Raw genomic sequence first — 22,658 nt, forward strand, 5'->3', positions numbered from 1 at the left:
CCAGGATCCTTTTGAAACAGATTACAGTACAATATTTCTATTGATGGTTTTTGTTTTGATGTTTGTCGAGCTGCTTGGCTATTTATACATTTATTCGTATTCTCCATTTTTTTTAACCATCTCCAAACACGTCAAATATAGTTTTCCAGTTCCATGGAAGCTAAGTGTGGGTTTTCGTGCGAGCTAAGAATAGTGGTATCGTCAGCAAATGTTATTGTTAGCCTATCTCATACAGACAAATCAGAGGAATATATTTTGTAAAGTGTTGGATCCAGGAAAGACCCTTCCTTGTGGAACATTAGCTTGAGTCTCGAAATGTTCTGTTATTAAGTATTTTTTGTCACAATTTAAGTTTAAGTAAGTTCCTTAAGTATTTTCGAGGAGAAGGTTTTACGGATTTTGAAAAATCGCTCCTGAAAAATCGAAAATCGAGTTTTTGTATGAAATTTTGAAATAAATTATTATTCCTTAATGGCTTTCCAAATCAAACAATAGAAAGTTCTTAGTGTAAATCATGGGAAATTGCGGAAAATGCTAAATTACTCTAAAGTTTGTCTGAAGGCTTAAAATTGGGGCGAGGCGAAATTCGCGGATACTGACTAGTATTTTGAAAAATGTTTATAGACATTTATCTAAATCTTATTAACATTTGTATAAGAATTAATTAGTTGTAATGAAAATTTATAAAAATTTAAATTCTTTATTTTAAGTTCAATCACAAACCAAGCGGAAATTTCAACGATAAACAGTCAGAGCCAACTAGAAACAACTGACCAACAGAAAAATTCAGTAGATTTAACTGAAAACCTAAAGGATGACAGGTAAGTTGCTGCATATGTATTTAAAATACGATTTCTCGAATAGATTTTAGAAAAAGAATATTTGTTTGTTCATTGAATGAAACATACATATATTTTTGAGAAAGCCTTTATTGCTTCTCGAAACTAGTTTCGATTCTTACAATTCCAAAACTTAAAGATCGAACGCTTTTTGTGTAATGCTTCCGTTAAAATATGTTCGATGGTGGCAATGTTGAAAAAAAATCATTGCTCGCAACTTCAAACTAAAATATGGTTAAGACAAAATACAGTGAAGAAGTTAAAAATCATCTCATTAGTGATTTCCAAAGGTAAGGCATAATCTAGTGTAAATTAAATTATTAATAAGTTAAAAAAGTCAGCAACGGTACAATCAATTCACTGTGGAGGCCGTCCAAGATGTACTACTACCAGAAAAGCTATCTCCACATAGTTAGAGACTTTATAAAAGGATCCAACTAAGTCTGCTCCAAATGTTCTTAAATCATTGAACTTTAATTTAAGCTCACGTATAATTCAGAGAAGAGCTGGACTAATATCCTACAGAGCTGCAAAAATAACCATTCACTTTAAAGGAAAATAAAAAAAGCTCAACATAAATTTGCTTAAGAGAATCTCCACTGGGCTCAAGATGAGTGAAATAGAGTTTTGTTTTCGACAGAATCATTGTTCAAATTCGGACGGAATGAGAAGAGTGCATTGGTATTCTAATCAACGTTTATTTAGTCGAAACTGTCAAGGTACGGGTAATCATGGAGGTTGGCATGTGTTGGTGTGGGGTTGCTTTTTGGGAAAAATCTAGGTCCTAAGCAAAATCTGTGTTACGAGTATAATCAATATAAAAATATATATCAAAATATTTTGCTGGACGTTATGTTGCTGCCATATGACCGAGATAAAAAATGTAGACACCTTGGATATTCAAACATGACAACGAATGCCCGCCCAGTCTCCCGACCTTAGCCGTATTAAAAACTTATAAGAAATAGTGAATCAGAAGATCAGTCGGGAAGATGTAGGTTGAAGACCGGAAAGACAGGAAGCTTGGTCGGCAATACCGATGCGAATAATAGATATCCTCATTAGTTAGTTACCTCAAAGATACGCTGAAGTGATAGAAAATATAGGAATCACGAACAAGTTTTGTTGAGATTGTTGACTTTTAAGTTCATTTTAAATTTTTATTAATGTGATAAATGTATTTACATTTACATCCTTGATTTTTGGCCTATTTTTGATCTCTATCTAGATTAGACAATATGGTTATCTAATAATAGATATTTCAAAGTCCATTGCAACGATGTATATAAGGCTTAGTAAGTTGGACCTACAATGGGTCAAAATCGGGAAAAATTGTAACCTGAATTTTTTTTTAACCAAAAACATTTTTTTTTTCAATAAATTTAAATTTTTTTTGTTTAAATTAAAAAAAAATTGGAAAAAAAATATTAAAAAAGAAATGAAAAACATTTTTTTTAACGTTTGAAAAAAAAAACTATAAATTTTGTTTCCTTAACAATATTTAAAATTTGTAGTTTAGAGTATAATTTGGTGAAGGGTATATAAGATTCGAAACAGCCTAATATAGCTCTCTTACTTGTTTGTATAAGATTCTTTTTTTTGGTTTTTAATAAAAATAGCTGATGGCAAAGCAAAACGCAAAAAGCCAGGGTATCCCACACAAAGGAAAAAAAAACACGGGAAAACGTTGGGCATTGAAAAATGCCTACTTCCTCTAGTATAACGCTGTTAGTGACTAACGGTTGATTATTCCTAAAACTTAAAAACGATCTCGAATGTTAGCTTCCTTAATGAAACTAATTAACTGAGAGTATATACCGATGTCATGAGAATTTAATAAGTCAAAAAGATTAGTGAATTTACGAAATAATTGGTGTTTAATTCTAATATCATTGAATTTAGAACAGTGAAAGATAAGATGCTCAGAATTGTCGATCATGTTACAAAAATCACAAAATATCATGTGAAGGTAAACGCCACTATATCAGTGGCCACATAAGAGCCTATTAATAATCTTGATGTCAATTGGATCCCAACCAACACCCCTGTGCCAAGGTCTTGCAGGTATTTCATTGAAAAGAGAGAAGAAGAATCGTCCAGACACTTGAGATCTGGACCTGTAAAAATCTAGCCACTCTTGATTAAGAGAATTCCTTATCCTCAAAAGAGCATCGCCATACGGAAGTCTTACCTCTAAGGGAGAAACGGCCTGTTTGGCCAGGTAATCTACCCTCTCATTGAACCAAACTCCAACATGGGCAGGAACCCATACTATATGTACCTCAAGGATATGAGAATCAACTATAGAATTAATAATATCCGATACTATAAAGTTCCTCGAACTAGCACGTCCCAACAAAATACACGCATTTCTACTATCAGTGTAAATAACAAGACGCGAGTTATTATCCTCAATGGCTATATCAACAGCCCTTTTAATGGCAATTAATTCTCCAGACAATGATGAAAGTCTCTCACGTGAACTGTACAAAAAGAAACGTCCAGTGTGAAGATTAAAAACAGCACATCCAGTGCCATTGTTCATAATCGAGGAGTCAGTAGCAAACAAGGTAAAATTCCTCATTTTATAGAAATCAACCGACGAACGATAGTGAGCTCCAAGGACCTCCTTCGACATACCTCTGTTCTTGTTAAAGGATGACTCAATAATAATCCTAATCTTGTTACTAGTGCCACATTCACCAAGTGACGGAATCGAGTCAAAAATATCCTTGTATTTCCCGTAGACAAAAGAGTAACGGTTCTTTAGATATGAGGGTGCCGCTCTAATCAGATCCATAAGAGACGGGTTATAACACGCAACCTTTAAAAGCTCCTTGGACGCAAGATAGACCGATCTAAGATGAGATGGCAGTTCGTTGGCCAATACATAAATGGCCTGTATCGGCGTGGAGGGACACAATCCTAGACAACGTCTTAGACTTGAGTTCTGGAAGGTCTGAATCTTCCTGTCAACATATCTAGGGGCGTAGGCAGAAGTAGATCTCGCATACTCAATCTTACTCCTTATAAAAGCACGATAAAATCTCAATCCAATCTGAGGCCTTAGACCTCCTCTGATGCCCGATAACTTCTTGAGAAGATTTTTAGCTGAAGAGGATTCCCTCAAAACACGATCATAATGATCATTAACAGTCAAAGATATCCAATCAATCAAATCCAACGAAATAGCCTGACTGAGTAGGCATTGCTGATATCGATAGATGCCAACACAACTCTCAAACCCGTTGACTTGAGATATGACACCCTGAAAAGAAACTCATTCAAACACGTTGTCGTCGACATTTTCCCTCTGTAAGCAAAAGAACGAGCGGGTAAGACTCCCAAAGCATCAACAGTCGTAGTCAACCTTTTCTTTACCATCATATTCAACAACTTCAAAAAAACTGAGATGAGAGCAATCGGCCTAAAGTTCCTAAAATCATCTAGTGGAACATGCCTCTTCGGAATGGGAACAACCTTAATCTTCCTCCAATGTGGATGCAAAGTACAATCAAGAAACAATTTATTGAAAACGTGTAAAAGAGACTCCTTAGATGCAAAAGACAAGGATTTAACCATATCATAAGTGACTCGATCCAAACCCCCCGCAGAGGCTCGTTTCCTTGAGTCAAGAACATCAGTGAACTCCTTAAATGAGAAAGGTGTAATATTCATATCAGATGGCCTAGAAGTAGAGAAAACAAAACGATCCCTAGATGAAACTTGATCCGCCAAATGTCTCAAGAAAGAACCATTAGCATCATCGTCCCACATCGATGTATAAGATTCTGCACAGCTGAATACAGCACTCTACTTGTTAACTTTTTGTTGCAATTTTAATGTTATTCTAATTATATTCTTTTATAATAAAAATCTAAAAAAATTTATTTTCAGAATCTTCCAACTGTTTCGCCAACAACTTTTAGCAAAACTAAAACAGACCTTTGATAGATTTTACTTCTACATAGATTTTACTTCAGATACCTATAACATATTTCTAGAATGCAATGAAATTCCTTTGAAGCAGCTATTAAATGACTTTTGCGCACACAACGATGATGTGGTGCAGCGTATTTTGAATGAAAGAGAAATATATGAAGCATTACAACGTTATTATTACTACAAATTTTTAACAAATGTAGAAGATAATAATAACACAACAGTTGAAACTGTTATGGAAATGTTTGGGGAAACTCAAAAAGATAAAACAAATACTCAAATTAGCAACAGTAATGAGATAAATTTAAGCAAAACAAACGCCGGAACAACCATTTCAGCAGCAAACAATAATAATATTATTAATGATAAGGCTTCAGAAAAAGCCAAGCGTATATTTTTTCGCTATGTTTCAAAGGTAAGAATTTAAGATCAAAAAAAAATCAAAAATTACCTCTTCAGATTTTGTAAATTTTGTTAAAGTAGCCATTTTGACTGCAATTCACTCATCAATTTCGATTTTTGAAAAGTGACAAAATTCGACAAAGTCTGAAGATCCACGCTAAATACAGCTATTTTTAAATCTTTCATGGAATTAATGATATATTATTAACTTGAAAAAAAATTATATTTCTTTTTTTTCAGACCGATAATCTCTCCTACATAATACACACCTCATTTAGTCTTAAACAATTAATTTTGCAAGCCGTTTTAAGCATGACGTTTGAAGAATTCCTCCAACTCACCAGCATTTACAATGGCACACAATTATATGACGATAAGCATATAGCCGCATGTATGTATCGTTATGTCTTTCGTGGCCCCATGGTTTGGCCAACAAACCTCTTTATAAAACTCAAAAATCTGTGTGATTTTCTGCACGCTAAAAACATACGATTCGACGACTATTCAAATATGTTAATTCACATTTCACCGAAATTGCTGCATTGGTCTGATTTGTTGACATGTACCAATATTTTGGAATCTATTCAAATTGATTACGAAAAGCGTACGGGTAAATTGTTGGACACCTGTGATACCCCATCACTAAAACATGAATGTATTGGGTATTATAATCGTTGTTGGAAACATGAAAAATGGTTGCGAAAAGTTCCTGATGTTTATGAAGAATTTTATAAGGATTATTTGAACTCTAATAATCAAGGTATATTTTGGAAATTCAATACATTGGTTTTAAAGATACTTAATTAAAAATTGCTTGGAGGTTTGTCTTCAAGTTCAAAAAAAAAACTTTAAAAGGCTATAAATCTCAACTGCTACTCATATATATTTTTTTTTTGATATAAGTCCTGATAATATTAAGAGAAATATTTAAAAACGTTTATTATATATTTAAAGGTGATGTCATTATAAGGGATGAATCATACCTGCAGGAAATTTGTGAAGAACCAAATGAAGTCACAAATAATATTGCATTAGACAATAACGACATGGGTAAGACTTATTTATTACTAATTAAGTTGTAAACTTAACTTACCTGCTGAAGAATATAATAAAGCATATAAAGCTATCTAAACATAAACAGTTGGCAGTTATTCGCTTATTTGTTTACAAACTGAAACTGAGGAAAAGGAATTTTGTGAAACAGGATTATTTTAAAATAAATTAATAATAAAAACATATTTTTAAAACAAACTTTTATTTAAATGTTCTAAAAAAAGAACCTAAACTACCCTACACCACCATAGTGGGGAGAGTATAATGCGTTTGTGCAGATGTTTGTAACGTCCAAAAATATTAGTCTATCAACCACCTTAAAGTATACCGATCGACTTATAATCACTTTCTGAGTCGATTAAAAGATGTCCGTCCGTCCGTATGGCTGGCTGGCTGTCCATGTAAATCTTGTGCGTAAAATACAGGTCGTAATTTTAAAGATATTTCGATAGAATTTGGTATATATAATTTTTTTGACCCAAGGACAAAGCATATTGAAATCTGTGCATTATTTCACCTAGCCCCCATACAAATGTCCTCCCGAAATTGGACTTTATCGGTCATAAATGTTTAATCTACATATATACAGTGGTTGACAAAACAATGGAAACTTTTCCAAATATTCCATATTTAGCCCAAAATTTCAAATATTTTTTTAAAATAATTTTTTTTTTTTTGTATTTTACTTGTATAGTTTTATTTATATAAATTAACTGAAAAACAAACAACATAATTAATTATATTCTGAAAAAAGGGAACAAAATTAATAATATTCACTATTTCGCTACTGACAAAACAATGGAAACTTTTAAACTTCTGCAAGAAAGAAGTGTAAAACGAAAATAATATTTAAAAGAACGATGTAAAAAGCATTCTGTTTACAGTTATTTTATTTCATTTTTAAATTCTGGTAATTTTTCACAATTTCTTTTTCTAAGTTTTTCGCATAATTGTTTTTTTTTTAAAGTTAACGAAAATGGCTAAAGTTAAGATTTGTGAAGACTTAAAAAATAAAATAATTAACGATTTTAAAGCTGGTTTAAAACAAAACAGTATCTGTGACAAATATTAAATCAGCAAAGAAAAGACTAAAACTGAGGAAAGAGACTCTTTTGTGAAACAGGATTATTTTAAAATAAATTAATAAAACAAGTTTTTATTTAAATGCTGCTAAAAAGAAGGAAATAAACTTTGAATTAAATCAAACTATTTATAACATTAACGAATTTATATGATACTAGCTGTCTCGGCAAACGTTGTTCTGCCATAGCTCACACAAATTTTGAAGACTTTTACTTCGTATGGGAGGTGCCACGCCCATTGTACCTATATAGGTCAGGGACCCACACAAACACACACAATAAATTTCATCGAAATCATCCGAGCCGTTAAGGAGGAGTTCAGTTACTAAAAGTAGAAATTTTATTAAGTAGAAATTTATAACCGATTATGGCCAATAAGCTAGGTTGTTGAAAAAAAAACACGTACAGAATTATATATGTATATAAAGATAAAAGCTTGTCTCGATATATTCCTGAAGCTGGGTTTGTCGCGACAAGCTTTAATATCATATAATTTCTATAATGTTCCTTATCCTTTTCTTCCTTTTAGAGCTTTTAAATAAACGCTTGTTCTAGAAATATTTTTTTATTATAAAATTATATTCATCATTTTAGAGCATCTTCAATATTTCGAATTTTGCAAAATATTTTAAAAATCTTATATTCTGAAACCATTTTTATTTTTTCAAAATGTTTATGTTCGATTTTGTAAATTTTAAGAAATTGGCCTCAAATAAAACTAAAAGTATTTTTTAAGAATTCTCATTATTTAAATGTTAAAATAATCTCTAGAGTCTAGATCATGCATAAACCTAATGACAATTCAATATTTTATTCGTAAAGTCTAAATAAAGTACGAAAATGTCAACTACATACATTGAAAATACTTGTTTAACAAGATGTTTCACAGCCAGCTGCTGCCTCAAATTTGAATACATGCATTTTAAAGTATTTTCAAATTTTCGAACTTTATTTCGAATTTACGAATAAAATATTGAATTGTCATCAGGTTTATGAATGACCTAGAGACTATTTTAACACCTTAAAATTTTTAGAATATTAGTACGAATTTGATGTCGAATTTTCGAACAAAATTTTGCATTGTCATCAGGTTTATATAAGAATGCTAGGTTAGGTTAGGTTCCATGGGTAGCCACTCATCAAGCAGCTCACTTGGGTCCATTCAAAACTGATCCCGTTGTGATACCCAGGGGGTAAACATCTTGGTATTAATTATACGTCCGTTGTTTCCAGGCTAAACCAACCAGATTCTCTGATGAAAGAGTAGATTCGTCTAAGACTTATCCTTGATAGCTCATCTAAGCATGATAGGAATGGTATTCCGAAGATGCGTTCCCTCAGGTTTATCAGAGCCGGGCATTGGCAGAATAGGTGTGACACCGTCTCATCCTCTTCTTCATTATGGCAGCTCCTACAGTAGTCATTATACCGTAGGCCCAATCTCCTAGCATTTGTCCCAATTATACAGTGTCCTGTAATGAAGGAGACAATTAGCCTTATTTGCTCACGACGAAATTCCATAAGTAGATTCGTCCTGCTGGCATCATATACGGGCCAAGTAGACCTCGTTGTAACACAGGAAGACTCATTGGTCCACCTGCTTTGTGCAGATTCATATAGTGTCCGCTGAACAGCCATCTTGCATATAGCAAGGGAAATAAGAATGCTAAATTTCAACCTATTTGGGCTAAGAGAACTGATTCTAAATTCAGTTACAAATATTGACCTAAACTAACATAAAAATAAACAAACAAATCAGATTGCAAGTTAATTAAAAGCTTTTAAACATGTTTCTTTTAACGTATAATTTCAAAGGTAATGCCTCAATTGTCCAACAAGATGTTTCACAACCAGCTGCTGCTTCAAATCTGAATACAAGTGCTGCAGTTGATGAAGGTAAGAAATATTGTGTTTACTATACTATTCGATTTGTTATGGTAACAGTTTCCCAGTTTTCGAAGAAAGTTCTTTTCAAAAAGTACAGAATATTAAATTAAACTGTTTTACAAAATACTGAAATTATATCGAAAATTGTGTACAGTGAATTTTCTTTTGAGGCTCACAGTACATATTAAAATTGTGTGATTTTGGAACAGACTAATTGTGTATCGAAATTTTATCCAATATCAAAACATTGACCTTAAATGTTTGCAGTTATAGATTTAAATTCCTTTTTTAGAGCGTATAGGCGAAGCTTATTCTGTATTAATTTTCATTTTACTGTTTAATTCATTATCAAATGGTATTAAGAAATATATCTATTTACGTTTATAATTTATTTAAAGATGATGTCATTATGTTGGAGGAATCAGACTGCCAGGCAATTTGCGAAGAACCAAATGATGTCGCAAATAATATTGCATTAGAAAATAAAGACATGGGTAAGCATTATTTATTATTAAAGTTGTAAACTTTAAAATGCAAAATTTAAGCCTATTTGTCCCACGGGAACTGGTTCTAAATTCTGTTACAAATTTAAGCTTTTAAAACTGTTTATTTTAACGTATATTTTTCTTATTATTTCATTTCAAAGGTAATAACTCAATTGTTCAACAAGATGTTTCACAACCATCTGCTGCCTCAAATCTGAATACAAGTGCTGCAGTTGATGAAGGTAACAAATATTGAGTTTACTATACTATTCGATTTGTTATGGTAACAGTTCTTTTCAAAAAGTACAGAATATTGAATAAAACTGTTTTTCAAAATACTGAAATTATATCGAAAATTTTGTACAGTGAATTTTTTTTGAGGCTCACAGTACATATTAAAATTGTGTGATTTTGGAACAGACTAATTGTGTATCGAAATTTTATCCAATAGCAAAACATCTTCCAAACTATGTTTACCATCGTTTGTTTCAATGATTTGACATTTTTATCAAATACAAATTGACTGTTTATAATTGCACATAATTTAAAATGGTTTGCTCATGAAACTGGTCACGCAAATTTTTATTTTTTGTTCTTCCTTGACCTTTAATGTTTCCAGTTATAGATTTAAATTTGTTTTTTAGAGCATATAGGCGAAGCTTCTTCTGTATTAATTTTCACTTTACTATTTAATTCAATATCAAATGGTATTAAGAAATATATCTATTTACGTTTATAATTTATTTAAAGGTGATGTCATTATGTTGGATATATCAGACTGCCAGGCAATTTGCGAAGAACCAAATGATGTCGCAAATAATATTGCATTAGAAAATAAAGACATGGGTAAGCATTATTTATTATTGAAGTTGTAAACTTTACAATGCAAAATTTAAGCCTATTTTCCCTAAGAGAACTGGTTTTAAATTCAGTTACAAATTTTGACCTAAACTAACATGCAAATAATTAAACATTGCAAGTTAAATAGAAAAGCTTTTAAAACTGTTTATTTCAACGTATATTTTTCTTATTATTTCATTAATTTCAAAGGTAATAACTCAATTGTTCAACAAGATGTTTCACAACCAAACACCTCAAATCAGAATACAAGTGCTGCAGTTGATGAAGGTAAGAAATATTGTGTTTACTATACTATTCGATTTGTTATGGTAACAGTTTCCCAGTTTTCGAAGAAAGTTCTTTTCAAAAAGTACAAAATCTATATATATAAAAATGAAATGGTCCATGTATGTAATGTCATCACGTGAGAACGGCTGGAGCGATTTGGCTGATTTTTTTTATTCGATTCAAAATTTTTAGGAGATGGTTTTTAAAGAAAAAAAATTAAAAATTCCGGTTAAAACTCTTTCGATTTGGTATGTCAACAATTTCTTTCCCCAAAGAAAGTGAAAAGAAGCCACTCAATTCCAGAGATCACAGGGGATTTATGATTTTGTTTGTATTTGTAAACCATGAGGAACCATTCTGGGCATATGTTGGGAATCCGAAGGCATTAAGCCTGTTTCTCCATCTTGATCTTAGTTGTGCCAGAACGACTTGTTTTACATGGCAGCATTTTCACGGCGTCTACTCTCGGTGGTGGGCGAAACCTACAATTATTCTTTGGTTATCGGTTTTTTTTATTCTTTTTAAACTGGAAAATAAACTAGTTATTCACCCCTATCGTGAAAAACATGCTATCGTGATATTCCCCTAAACTTTTCATTCACAATAGTTGATTTTGTTCGTAGCAGCTGTTTATTGTTTACAAAATTTCATCTAAAAATTTCACAACATGGGAAATTTTTTCTCATGAACAAAGTTTATGAACGAAAAATGGGAAATGGGAACATATTTCATGTGAAATAATGATTCGCGATGGGGGTGATTATATTAGTGATGGGGGTGATGACTTACTTAAAGAGGGATTTCTTAAATTTTTAGCTTTTATTTTGTATTGACCATTATTAGCTATGACCTTCTCCCATCTTTCTGGCAACATATGGATTCCGAGCCAAAAGAACCGATCATCTTTTGAGGCCATGAACAAATCAAGCAAATATCAGATACTCTGTTCTATGGTGAAGCGTATCTCAGAGAGCCCTTCTGCATCGTTCGAAACAAATAGTCGGGATTGTCATCGGTTGGAATCGGTTTTGAAAACGACAGAAAACGTACATTGGTCTCATGAAATCGAAAGTTATCGGTTTTATATTAGATCTAGAATTAAATTCTTTATCGATTAAACAAAAAATGACATTAGATTTTATAAGTCAAATACACCATTTTTGTCGTTTTCAAAACCGATTCCGACAATGATTGGATTCTATTACAACCCCGAGTATTCGGATGGGGCAAGGTCTGGACTATAAAGCGGGTGAGGCAGAACTTCCCAACCACTTTATTCTAAATACTTTTTAGCAGGTATTGATTGCATCATGTGGCCAAGCGTTGTCACGATGGAATATTACCGTTTCATGACTGGCCGCATATTCTGGGCGTTTTCGTCCAATGCTCGCTCAGTTGCTTTCGGTACAGTTTCCCTGTGATGATCTGGTCATATTTCAGTATTTCCTAAAAAAAATTTGGCACATACGATCAGGTTATCGTAATGGATCCATTTTCATCGCAAGTAATGATTCGTTGACTTTCTTTAGCGTTAACGCATCATTTCGTACATGCAAAATCGTCTTTCATGGCCATACACACAGCTCATTATACATTGGTCCTTCTGCACGAGTGATTTGAGGGAGGGCATGGTACTCGCTACAGAGATCGTGCGATTTGACCGAAATTAGACTTTTTATTGCGGGGTTTTTATAAGTCGCAATTATATGCGAATAAACCACAGTGGCGCTCAAAGCCAACATAACTCATACCATCGTTCAAATTATGCCTGATTTATGCGCCAGAGTTATAAACAATTTGACATTTCGAATGCGCGCCATCCAGCGAAGCAGCGGCTGACATTTGCACGATGTTATATTCCATACATAATTGCATCGATATGCCTTTCAAAAGAATAAAACATGTCGATGATATTTCACACAGACTTTGTCTTATTTAAATTTAAGGATAGAAAGCACCTAATGAAAGACCCTTTATATATATGGTTTATGTAAATATTTATTTCTATTTTTCCATTATGTTTCCTTGCAGATCCCGATTTTGCCACAGCAAATAATGTAGAAATTCCTGCGGAATTGAACACCTCTCACAATCGATCAATTACAGAATTTAATTGTGTTATGCTGCCAAATACACAGCAACAAATCGAAATGCTGCCTGCAGAAGTAAGAGTTTCAAATGATCCTCTAAATAAAACTGATTTGGTCGAAATTGACAAAATCGACATTAAAACCGAACCTATCAACAGCAAACTTTTACAGAATTTAAAATTCTATGAGGATGAGGACAGCATCATGCAATGTACACCTTGTGCAGAAGAAATTGTGGAATTACAAGAGTCGATATTGGAAGTTGGTGAAAATCTACCACTCTCTCAGATTGAATTTGAAGATATAGTGATAGAACTTATTTTATCTGAAGATAATGAAATGAATATACCACAATGTCTGGCAAGTTCGAGTGGCACGGCGTGCACCCAGGAACAACAAACCCAACCAATTGCATTAACATCAACAATGCAATTGCCAGATGTTAGCTTAAGAAGTAGTGGTGAGGATGAGACCAACGAAAAAATAGTAGAGTATCAGCAGCAAAAACAGAAATTTAATGAAGAAGAATCAATAAAAATAAATGCAGAATTGGAGTTAATACAGAATCAATGTGAGTCATCTTTGACTTCGTTACAGAGTTTTATTACATATCCAGAGGCTCAACGTTTTCCAAGTTCTTTCGAGGACACACAATCATATGGTGGTAGTTTAAGTGCAGAACAAGTAACTACTTCAGTACAACAAGATCTGATTAGCACAACAGCTAGCGAAAATGTTAATGATGTAGCAACAGAAACTAATACAACTTCATTAGTCTCAAAAGATGTACAACCAACAACTTCAATTTCTATACAAGACTTAAATACTTCCAATGTAACCTTACGAAGGGTTACAGTTAAAATTCCAAAACACAAAGCAAAAGTTAGACCCTTAAAAAATTCAGATTTTGTACCACAAATTCAACATAATACACGTCCTTTGGTAAGGATACCAGTCAATTCAACTAGCAGCATTAGAGACAATACAGAATTACAGCCCTCAACAATTATTTCTAAAGGTACTCATATATCTATTTCCCAAGAACTCCAAACAAATTGTTCTGTTTTCAATAACACCTCACTGTTGCGAATGGTTGATCATAATTATAATCAACAGAGTCTAATAAATATAACTCCTATAACATTGACACAAACCCATAGCCAAGAAGCAGCAGGAAATACTGAAACTAATGCAGCAGCCAGTAATACAAATACAAATCAACAGCCTACTGGAAGAGTTACACGTAGAAGCAACATGCTTGTTAATAACAACACACAGCCAGAACAAACTAGAACGAAGAGTCCACTAAAAATGACCACCACAAGCTCGAATGTAACAAAACCTCAAGCCTCTCCAAGAATAGTAACTCGTAGAACTAGTTTATGCAAAGATACTAACGATAAGGTAAATAATCTTCCTTTAACTTCTCATACTAACAATCTATTAGCCACTATTGCTCCTACTATACATCGCCATCAGCCCTATAACATGTTGCGCAAACTTTCTATATATCGCGAACTCATTAAATTTCATTATTTCAAAGAAATAACACCCCAACACATTAGCAAATATATGTTGCCCAGTTTGGAATATGGTAAATCCTATACAGAGGCTACGGTAGCTTGTGAACATTTCAAAACTCGCATATCCAATAGATCCGTATCAGCCATATTCCCGTTTTGGTCAAAAAACCTACAGCATGATTTTCTTTTGGTTTTGAGTGATCTTAAAGAATTCCATTATGTGGCCTTTGAAAGAGTCGCTATGCAAAAACAAGAGGATTTACGAGCACGCATTCTATTCTGGCTGCTAAATACAGCTTCCTCATTTGCTCTTTGTCATTTTATCTACGAAACAAATAATACGGAATTCGGCCATTGTGAAGGCGTAAATAATGGTAATAATCCCAGTTATAAGCGAAAACCTTTTAGATGTGTGTCCAATGCTTTGAGTTCAAATATTTTGGAGAAACTTAAAGTTATGAAAAGGGATTTAAAGAAGGAAGAGAGATCGCAATGCAATAATTTAAATTGATGTAGCATATTTTCGGGGCTTTAGGGCAACATTATTTGTAAAGAACACTTTATACGCTTACCAAACTACACAAAGAAAAGGCATAATTAAGGCAACATTTATGGCAGAAAAAAACGCCCATAGTTTTTATGGTCATATGGAAACTTCCGATTTTATTTATTTATTTTTATTTTATTGATTTCAATACATAAAAGCCTTCGTGGCCAATTTTATTTCCTTTAATTTCAAAAAAACTCGCAATTTGAATTTTTGTAAAAATTAAAAAATGCAGTCTTGGTGCAAATGCAATGTTCAAATGCACTTCAAATTTAATTTTTTTTTTTAATAAAATATGAATTTCCTAATTACTGAGTTTAAAGTGAATATAATTTATCTTCACAAGGTTTTAAAAATCAATAAAATTCGACTTCTAGATAATGGTTTGTGTACATTTAAACTTGTATAAAATAAATGATTTTTTTTAAATAAAATTTAATTTAACTATCAAAATTGTAAGACCGAAGGTCATAACTTGGTTTTTTCTGTTCTCTTTCGTGGAATTCATGATATATATTATCTGGATCCTTATAAAAGTTATGCCCATCTATTTGCTAAAATCAACTTTCCGAAATCCTTAAATAATTTACAAAACATTGATTGTTACATTAATATATCAGGGGGTCGATTCTGGTTCTGTGAAACGGTGAAATGAAGAATAACTTTTAATTTTCGTTTTCATAAAAACTTTTCATATTATCATTTCACAATTACACAAATTGCGATTCCCGTTCTTCAATTTGTTTTATTACACTTGTTCTTTTCATATGAAAACATTTCAATTTATTTATCATTTTTGCACTAAACAAGAATCAGAAACTCTATGAAAATATGGAAAAAAAACTTTCATTTCACCATTTCACAGAACCAGAATCGACCCTCAGGTATGGTCCTAGTTCGGTTGCTATTTAAAATCGGCTGAAAAATAAGCAAAAAACCACGACTACCTCGACATTTCGATCGGAATTTGTTTTTGCTATTACTAGTTTTGTAATACGTTTGGAATTTGTATGCTTCATACAATGAATTTCGTAAATGCTTTCCTTCAATCGGTTCTTCGTGCGAATGGTCTAGGAACATTACCATACAATTTTGCATTCTCAATGTTGCTTGACCATTCGCACTTAATGTTTGCAAAGCATACATAAATAAATCAACTAAAATATGTCAACATCATAACAAATAATTGGTTTTCTTTATTTATTTTATCCTTCACTTTCTCTATTATTTTAAATTCGTCATATTGAAAAGAGAGAGTAATGCATCAATGTGACAATTTCAATATTGTGAATTTTGTTGTTAAATTACAAAATAAGCATTTTTACAAAACCATTTATACCAAACACTGAACTGCGCTATAATTTACTTATTACATGAACTCAATAATACCTGTAAATTTATTAATTATAATTTAAAAGAACTGTTATTTATTAACCATTTTGTTATCCTTTTTTATTTTTTATTAATTAAATATATAGAATTGTTTTTTTTAATAAAAACTGTTGTTTTCTTTTTTTTGTATCATTTCAGAATTTTTTTGTACATAATAGAAAAATCTAAATTAAAATTACATATGTATATTTAAATATTATTTTATTATTATTATTATTATTATCTACAAAATCAATTAACTATATTTATTAAAATACATGTTTTATGTCCTTAATGCATTTTGTTGTTTCTTTTTCACATTGACATGATGATTAGAATAAACATTAAGAAGAATTATCAATCTCACATATTTTTGAATTAAAGGGTTGCCCCTAAAATACCCTTTAATCTGAACTACCGTTGCCGCTCGTCTACCATTACCGAAATAACGTCACCGCTAAAATACCGTTACCTCTAAATACCGTTACGATATTCTATAAATAATTTGAAATTATATACGGTGACTCTCATTAATATTCGGTTTTTTATTCAACAAAATTAATAGAAAATATTAAAAAACCAGTGATATTATTTTTTTTATTCATAAGACATATTAAGAGATCAAAAAAAACTTATTTTTATAATTCTGAATATTGAACAAACAACATAAATAACAACAAAAACTTAAATAATTCACACTTCATTAATATTCGGTTTTTTTTAGCACATATAACATTGTTTAAATACAAATTTTAAAAAATAATTTAATTTCTTATTTTTTATAACATCAGAAGGACAATTTCGCATATTTAAAAAAAAAATTGCAATTAATCAACACTGATTTTATCCCATTCTTCGTGCTGCCTTTTTTTGATTTCGTTTTTCGATGAAACGGGATTTCCGCGGACTCGGCGATCTAAATAGTCCCATAAATGTTCTATTGGATTCATGTCTGTAGACTGAGCAGGCGTATTAATCACTTTTGGACAATTATAAAGCAACCACTAACGCAAAACGTGGGATTTATGCTTAGGGTCGTTTTCCTGATCCAATTCAAAAGTTCTTGCAATTCCCATTTTTTCTGCCGATTGTTTCAAATTATCTCTCAAAATGTTCAAATAAACATCCTTGTTCATAATGCCTTCGATTAATACCAGTTTCCCTACCCCTTTCGCTGAAATGCAGCCCCAAACCATTACACGTCTTCTTCCATGCTTAACTATTGGAGTTATATTTTTTACCTTTTAACTCCTAATTCGGTTTCCGCCACACCATAGTTTTTCCATCACTTCCAATTAAGTTAAATAAGCTTTCATCGAGAAAATTACGTCTTCCGACCAATTTACATCTTTTTTTATATGCTCCTTAGTAAATTTTAACCGATTATTCAACGGCCGTATTACCCGAAAAAATCATTAAATTAACGAAAGGTTTTTTTCGGGCAATACGGCCGTTGTACCCGTGGCGTGATATATTGTTACCTCTGATACTGTCTTTCCAAATTCCGCCTTAACTTCAGTAACAGTTTTGGGGGCACATAAGTGTGGGTTAGCCTTGATTTTTCTAACAAAACGAAGCTCTTCCATCTCGGTAAACTTTTTTGGCTGCCCAGTTTGTTTTTAAAATCAATTCAATCCTAGTTTTTACGTCTTCGGATAATGTTCATATTCAATATTTCAGCAATATTTTTATATGTTTTTCCTTTTTCGTAATGAAAATCACGAATTTTCTTAGCTCTAACGACGTATTTTTTTCCTTTACGACCCATCGCGGCTTTTATAAAAAAAAACTTGAGAATGACAATGTTTATTCAGCAAACATTATTTGTTTTATATTAATTAATGAGTGTATCCCAATTTTACAAATAATTTATGAAAATATGCAGATTTAAAGCGGTTAATTTTATGGTAAAACTAAAAAAACCGAATATTAATGAAGCATTTACAAAATAGATTCAGTCAATATTAATTAAAACCAATTAGTAAAAAGTGAGCTCTAAATATATACCTTTAAGTAAAAAAATAAACATTAATAAGATGTTATTATATTTATTGAGAATTTTCGGATTTCAGACACTGATATATAAATACCGAATATTTATGAGAGTCACTGCAAATAGAAATTTTTTATTTTAATAATTGAAATCTACAGAATTTAAAATGTAATACTCGTAAATTATTATTTTTGCCAACTTATTTTTGATTTATGAAAATGTTATTAATTCCTTTTAATTTAAAATTACCATTACCGAAATAACAGCAAATACCGCTACCTCTTTAACGTTTTGAATCGGTAGCCAACCTTGATATTCACCAGAGTACGGAAATAAACAAATCGAAACGTTTGATATCGTTTTGTTTTGTTCTTTGCAGTGAGTAAAACAAAAACCAAACATAAACAATGAGAATGATTGTCCCATTTTGTTTTGTATTGTTTTTGATCATGAGCGCAAACTGTATATTAATATAAACGTACGCAGCTAGAAAAGAAAAGAGTAAGAACAATATTGAAACATTATATAAAAAACGTTTAACAAACGTTTGGTAATTGATTTACTCATTATAATAGAGAACACAGTACAAAAAAAAAACAAAACGAATAAAAAATACGTTTCTCTATCTGTTTTGTACTCAAATGTACGATTGTAACGGTAAATTAAATAATGCAGATGAGTGAAATCGTTTCGTTTTCTCTCTTTGTCATTTGAAAAGTTTTTGTTTTGTTTTTGCTCATGTACAATACAATATAAAATTTTGATTTGTTTTGTACATTTTGCAAACGTTTGCGAAATGTTTTGTTTGTTTTCATACTCTGATATTCACCATTATGATTTATTATTAAACATATCGCACTCGTTCAACAATACTGTATTAACTCAAAATTTTTAAAATTTCACTTTTAGCAAGAAATCAACTAACAACATCAATATCAATCTACTGTAAAAATGTCACACATTCCGATTGCTCTTTCATCTCGAAAACCACATTTGAGACCATTTTCGTTATAATTAGTGGCTACCTTTGTATCAACAAAAAGGTATTATTTTAAGTTAATACAAAAAATTAAATAGAAATACATCGTATACATATTTTCATAAAAAAAATATTATTTTGAATTGAGCTTTTATTCAAGTTAAAAATAATCAAATTGTTTAATTTAAATTTAGTTGTATTTTGAGTTAATACTGTTTTGTTGATAAAATAATCCAAAAAAATGTCGAGAAAAATTTGATGACCACTAAACATTAGTGGTAGTGAAAATTTTGCACTACAATAAAATAGTGCACATTTTTAACAGTCACTACATGAATGCTTTAATTATATTATATGCACTAAAATCTCAAAAAATAGTGTTTATAGAAATATTCCAAACAGATTGAAAATATAGTCAAAATATTTCCATTTTATTATTTTTTATTGTATGAAAAAAATAAAATAAAAACTTTAAATTTTTAAGTAAATTTCAGTAATTAAAATCTTAGCAATTTAAATTTGTATTAATATATCGTTGAAGGCAAATAATTGCTAAGGTTTTTATGTACGAATATATATTTAATTTGATTTTGTATATTATATATTGATGAAACTTCCTTATTTTTTTGTATTGCTATTTCCTTTTGTTTTTTAATTTTGTTACTACTTTAATATTAGTATTAATTAATTTAATAAATAATAAAAATAAAAAATAATTCAATATAATGATGTTATGTATGTATTTGAGTTACATTAACATTAGTGAATGATTATATTTTTCCACTATCCTGTTAGTGGAGAAAAAAAATTTCCACTAAGCTGTAAAAAAAAGGTTTTTCACTATGATATATTCGGATTTTCAAATTCTTTTTTTTTATTTAATTAGATTGTAACGATTATTGCGAAATTTTTTTCATGTCTTGATTATTGATTAATATTTATTTCTTTAAATTATTCATTTATTTGCAACGCCCTGTTATGCTGTGTAAATAAAACAACAAAGTGAATTAACAAGATGGTGTCATTAGAACAACGGTTTTATTAGTGTTGCCAGAAATAAGAAAAATTCTTATGTAGGTAATTTTCCCACTAACTCGCTTATTCTGAACTGAACTGAAAAGGCAAACAATTTTATTAAAATGTCAAATTTCTTATAAAAAAATTTAAATATTCTTATTTTAATGTTCTTATAAAGTTCAGAAATATGGAGAATGTATAGTAGCAAAATTAAATAATACTATTTTATATGAATTAAGTATTTGTTGGTATTTTATTAATCCCCCATTTTCTCAATCTCTGGTTATTTTTTATCTCATACAAAAAAATGTTAATTGGAGGTTTATCGTTACGAAAAACGATAACCAGGGGGGTTATTATGTAATTCAATTCGAAACGAAACACTTTCGAAATACAATGTATAAAGCATACAAATTTGAACGAATTTCTTTTCGAAGGGAGTTACATAATAAACCCCCTGATATTGAGAAAATGGGGGTAAGACTTTTAAAATTTATACTTGTTTAAGTTCGATTTAGTGTGAGTTCCTTTTTGATAACCCTGCAGCCACACGATCAAGTTTTTCTTTATAGTCTTTTACATATACTGTTTGTCAAAATTTATAAAAAATTAACGTTGTGACATAGGCTGCACGCAACTTGAAAACAATTTTAGTAAAAATTGTGCAAAAAAAATGTAATCAGCTGTTTTCTTGATTGAAAATTGAAACACCACTTTGAATGAGAAATTGATTGCAAGTCCGTTTCAATTCTTAAAAGTGTGAGTGTATTAAAACTTGAAAGGCAAAACTTGATCGTGTAACTCCCAGTAACAACTACTTTAAATAAATTATACTCTTAATCAACGTTAGAATATTGTTACGAAATTGTACTTGAATTCAAATATAACGATTTTAACGGCTGATTTAAAAGTAGCATAATGCTTTCAAATAACAGTGCTGTAAAACTGTAACATATCTGTGGGCATTATTAAATAAAAGCTTTCAGTTGATTTGATCGTAAGTTGGCAACGCAGTATTCGATTTCGAATATTCAGTTAAAGAACATTGTAGAAAGTACACCACAGATGGCGTATGTATTAGAAACCTCTAGACAGTTAAAGAGCTTTCTAGATGGTAATGCAGTGTTATAAATAGTGGCAGAGGTTGCAGTCGTGAGTGAGTTTATCAGAGACGCTTTTCGAATAAACATCATCTAAGTGCCTTAAAGTGTGTTGTGTTTTTCAAGTAAATTCGTGTACATTATAAATTGTGTCTGTAATTCTGAGAATTTATAAACGTGTATAAAAAAACATTGAGTGGCTATTTAATTCTGTGGTTGTTGTACATTTTGAATAAATAAAGAGTTGTTACAATTTTTAAACTACTAAACGGCTTTTATTTGCAATCCAAAGTATCCGGTTTATTTAAAGGAAATAAACCAGCGTTTTGAAAAGGTTAAAACGTAACAATATGATTTTGCTTCCCTTATTTATGCAATGGACCCCGTTTAAACAAGACCACACCAATCGTCAGATGTAGGGTATTTTCGTAAATGCAGTAAATTTGTGCATCACTGATGCCACGACCTGCAAACTTTTGCAACATACATATAACTTAATGATGCATTGATTGCACAAATTTGCAGCATTACTGCCAACAATTTGCCCTGGATAGACCTAAAGTCCACTCTTACCCTGCAGCCACACGATTAAGTTTTTCTTGATGTAGGCTGCACATAACTTGAAAACAATTTTAGTACAAATTGGGCAAAAAAATGTAATCAGCTGTTTTTTTGAATGAAAAATTGAAACACTAACTTGAATGAGAAATTGATATCAATTTCGTTTCAATTCTTAAAAGTGTGAGTGTATTAGTAAAAAAGTGAGAGTGCATTAAAACTTGAAAGGCAAAACTTGATCGTGTAACCCCCAAGTTAAGTAAAGTCGAGTTTAATTACCTTAAAGTATTCTTAATTTTTGACTATGATTATAGGCCATTGTCTTTAACGAAAAAATCTACTTGCATCTAAGAAAAATAGAATCCCTTAAGGTTACGTAGAAATTCATAAAAAAAATTGTCTGGCAGCACTCAATTTCTATATATTTCACTCAGCTAATTTTGACATAACAAAAATACTTTTGTTTTTTGTTGTTCTTGTATAATTGCCACCATCTTTTAAATCGACATGCAAAACAGCTGTCAGCTGATTTGTCATAAGTCTTTTGTTTACTTTGTCTGCATTTTTTATTTATTATCACTTGCAATTTACGTCTGCTCCTAACAACAAACGAGAAGAAAAAAAAATAATTCCTCTTGAAATAAGAAGAATTTTTACAATTA

General features: G+C 31.0%; 1 protein-coding gene across 1 annotated transcript in view; it reads left to right on the plus strand.

Moving 5' to 3' along the window:
• The window catches only part of tea (telomere ends associated), a 42,502-nt gene extending 25,858 nt beyond the window's left edge, over positions 1 to 16,644 (plus strand). The window contains exons 14-24 of the mRNA XM_065514134.1: positions 711 to 821; positions 4,737 to 5,196; positions 5,424 to 5,943; positions 6,138 to 6,233; positions 9,134 to 9,214; positions 9,604 to 9,699; positions 9,852 to 9,932; positions 10,441 to 10,536; positions 10,741 to 10,818; positions 12,850 to 14,312; positions 16,509 to 16,644. Coding sequence (XP_065370206.1) covers positions 711 to 821; positions 4,737 to 5,196; positions 5,424 to 5,943; positions 6,138 to 6,233; positions 9,134 to 9,214; positions 9,604 to 9,699; positions 9,852 to 9,932; positions 10,441 to 10,536; positions 10,741 to 10,818; positions 12,850 to 14,312; positions 16,509 to 16,538 — 3,112 coding nt within the window. The 3' untranslated portion in view covers positions 16,539 to 16,644. The remainder of the gene's footprint in view (positions 1 to 710; positions 822 to 4,736; positions 5,197 to 5,423; positions 5,944 to 6,137; positions 6,234 to 9,133; positions 9,215 to 9,603; positions 9,700 to 9,851; positions 9,933 to 10,440; positions 10,537 to 10,740; positions 10,819 to 12,849; positions 14,313 to 16,508) is intronic.
• The last annotated feature ends 6,014 nt before the right edge of the window (positions 16,645 to 22,658 follow it).

The sequence above is a fragment of the Calliphora vicina genome, chromosome 5, assembly GCF_958450345.1.
Source record: "Calliphora vicina chromosome 5, idCalVici1.1, whole genome shotgun sequence".
NCBI lineage: Eukaryota > Metazoa > Arthropoda > Insecta > Diptera > Calliphoridae > Calliphora > Calliphora vicina.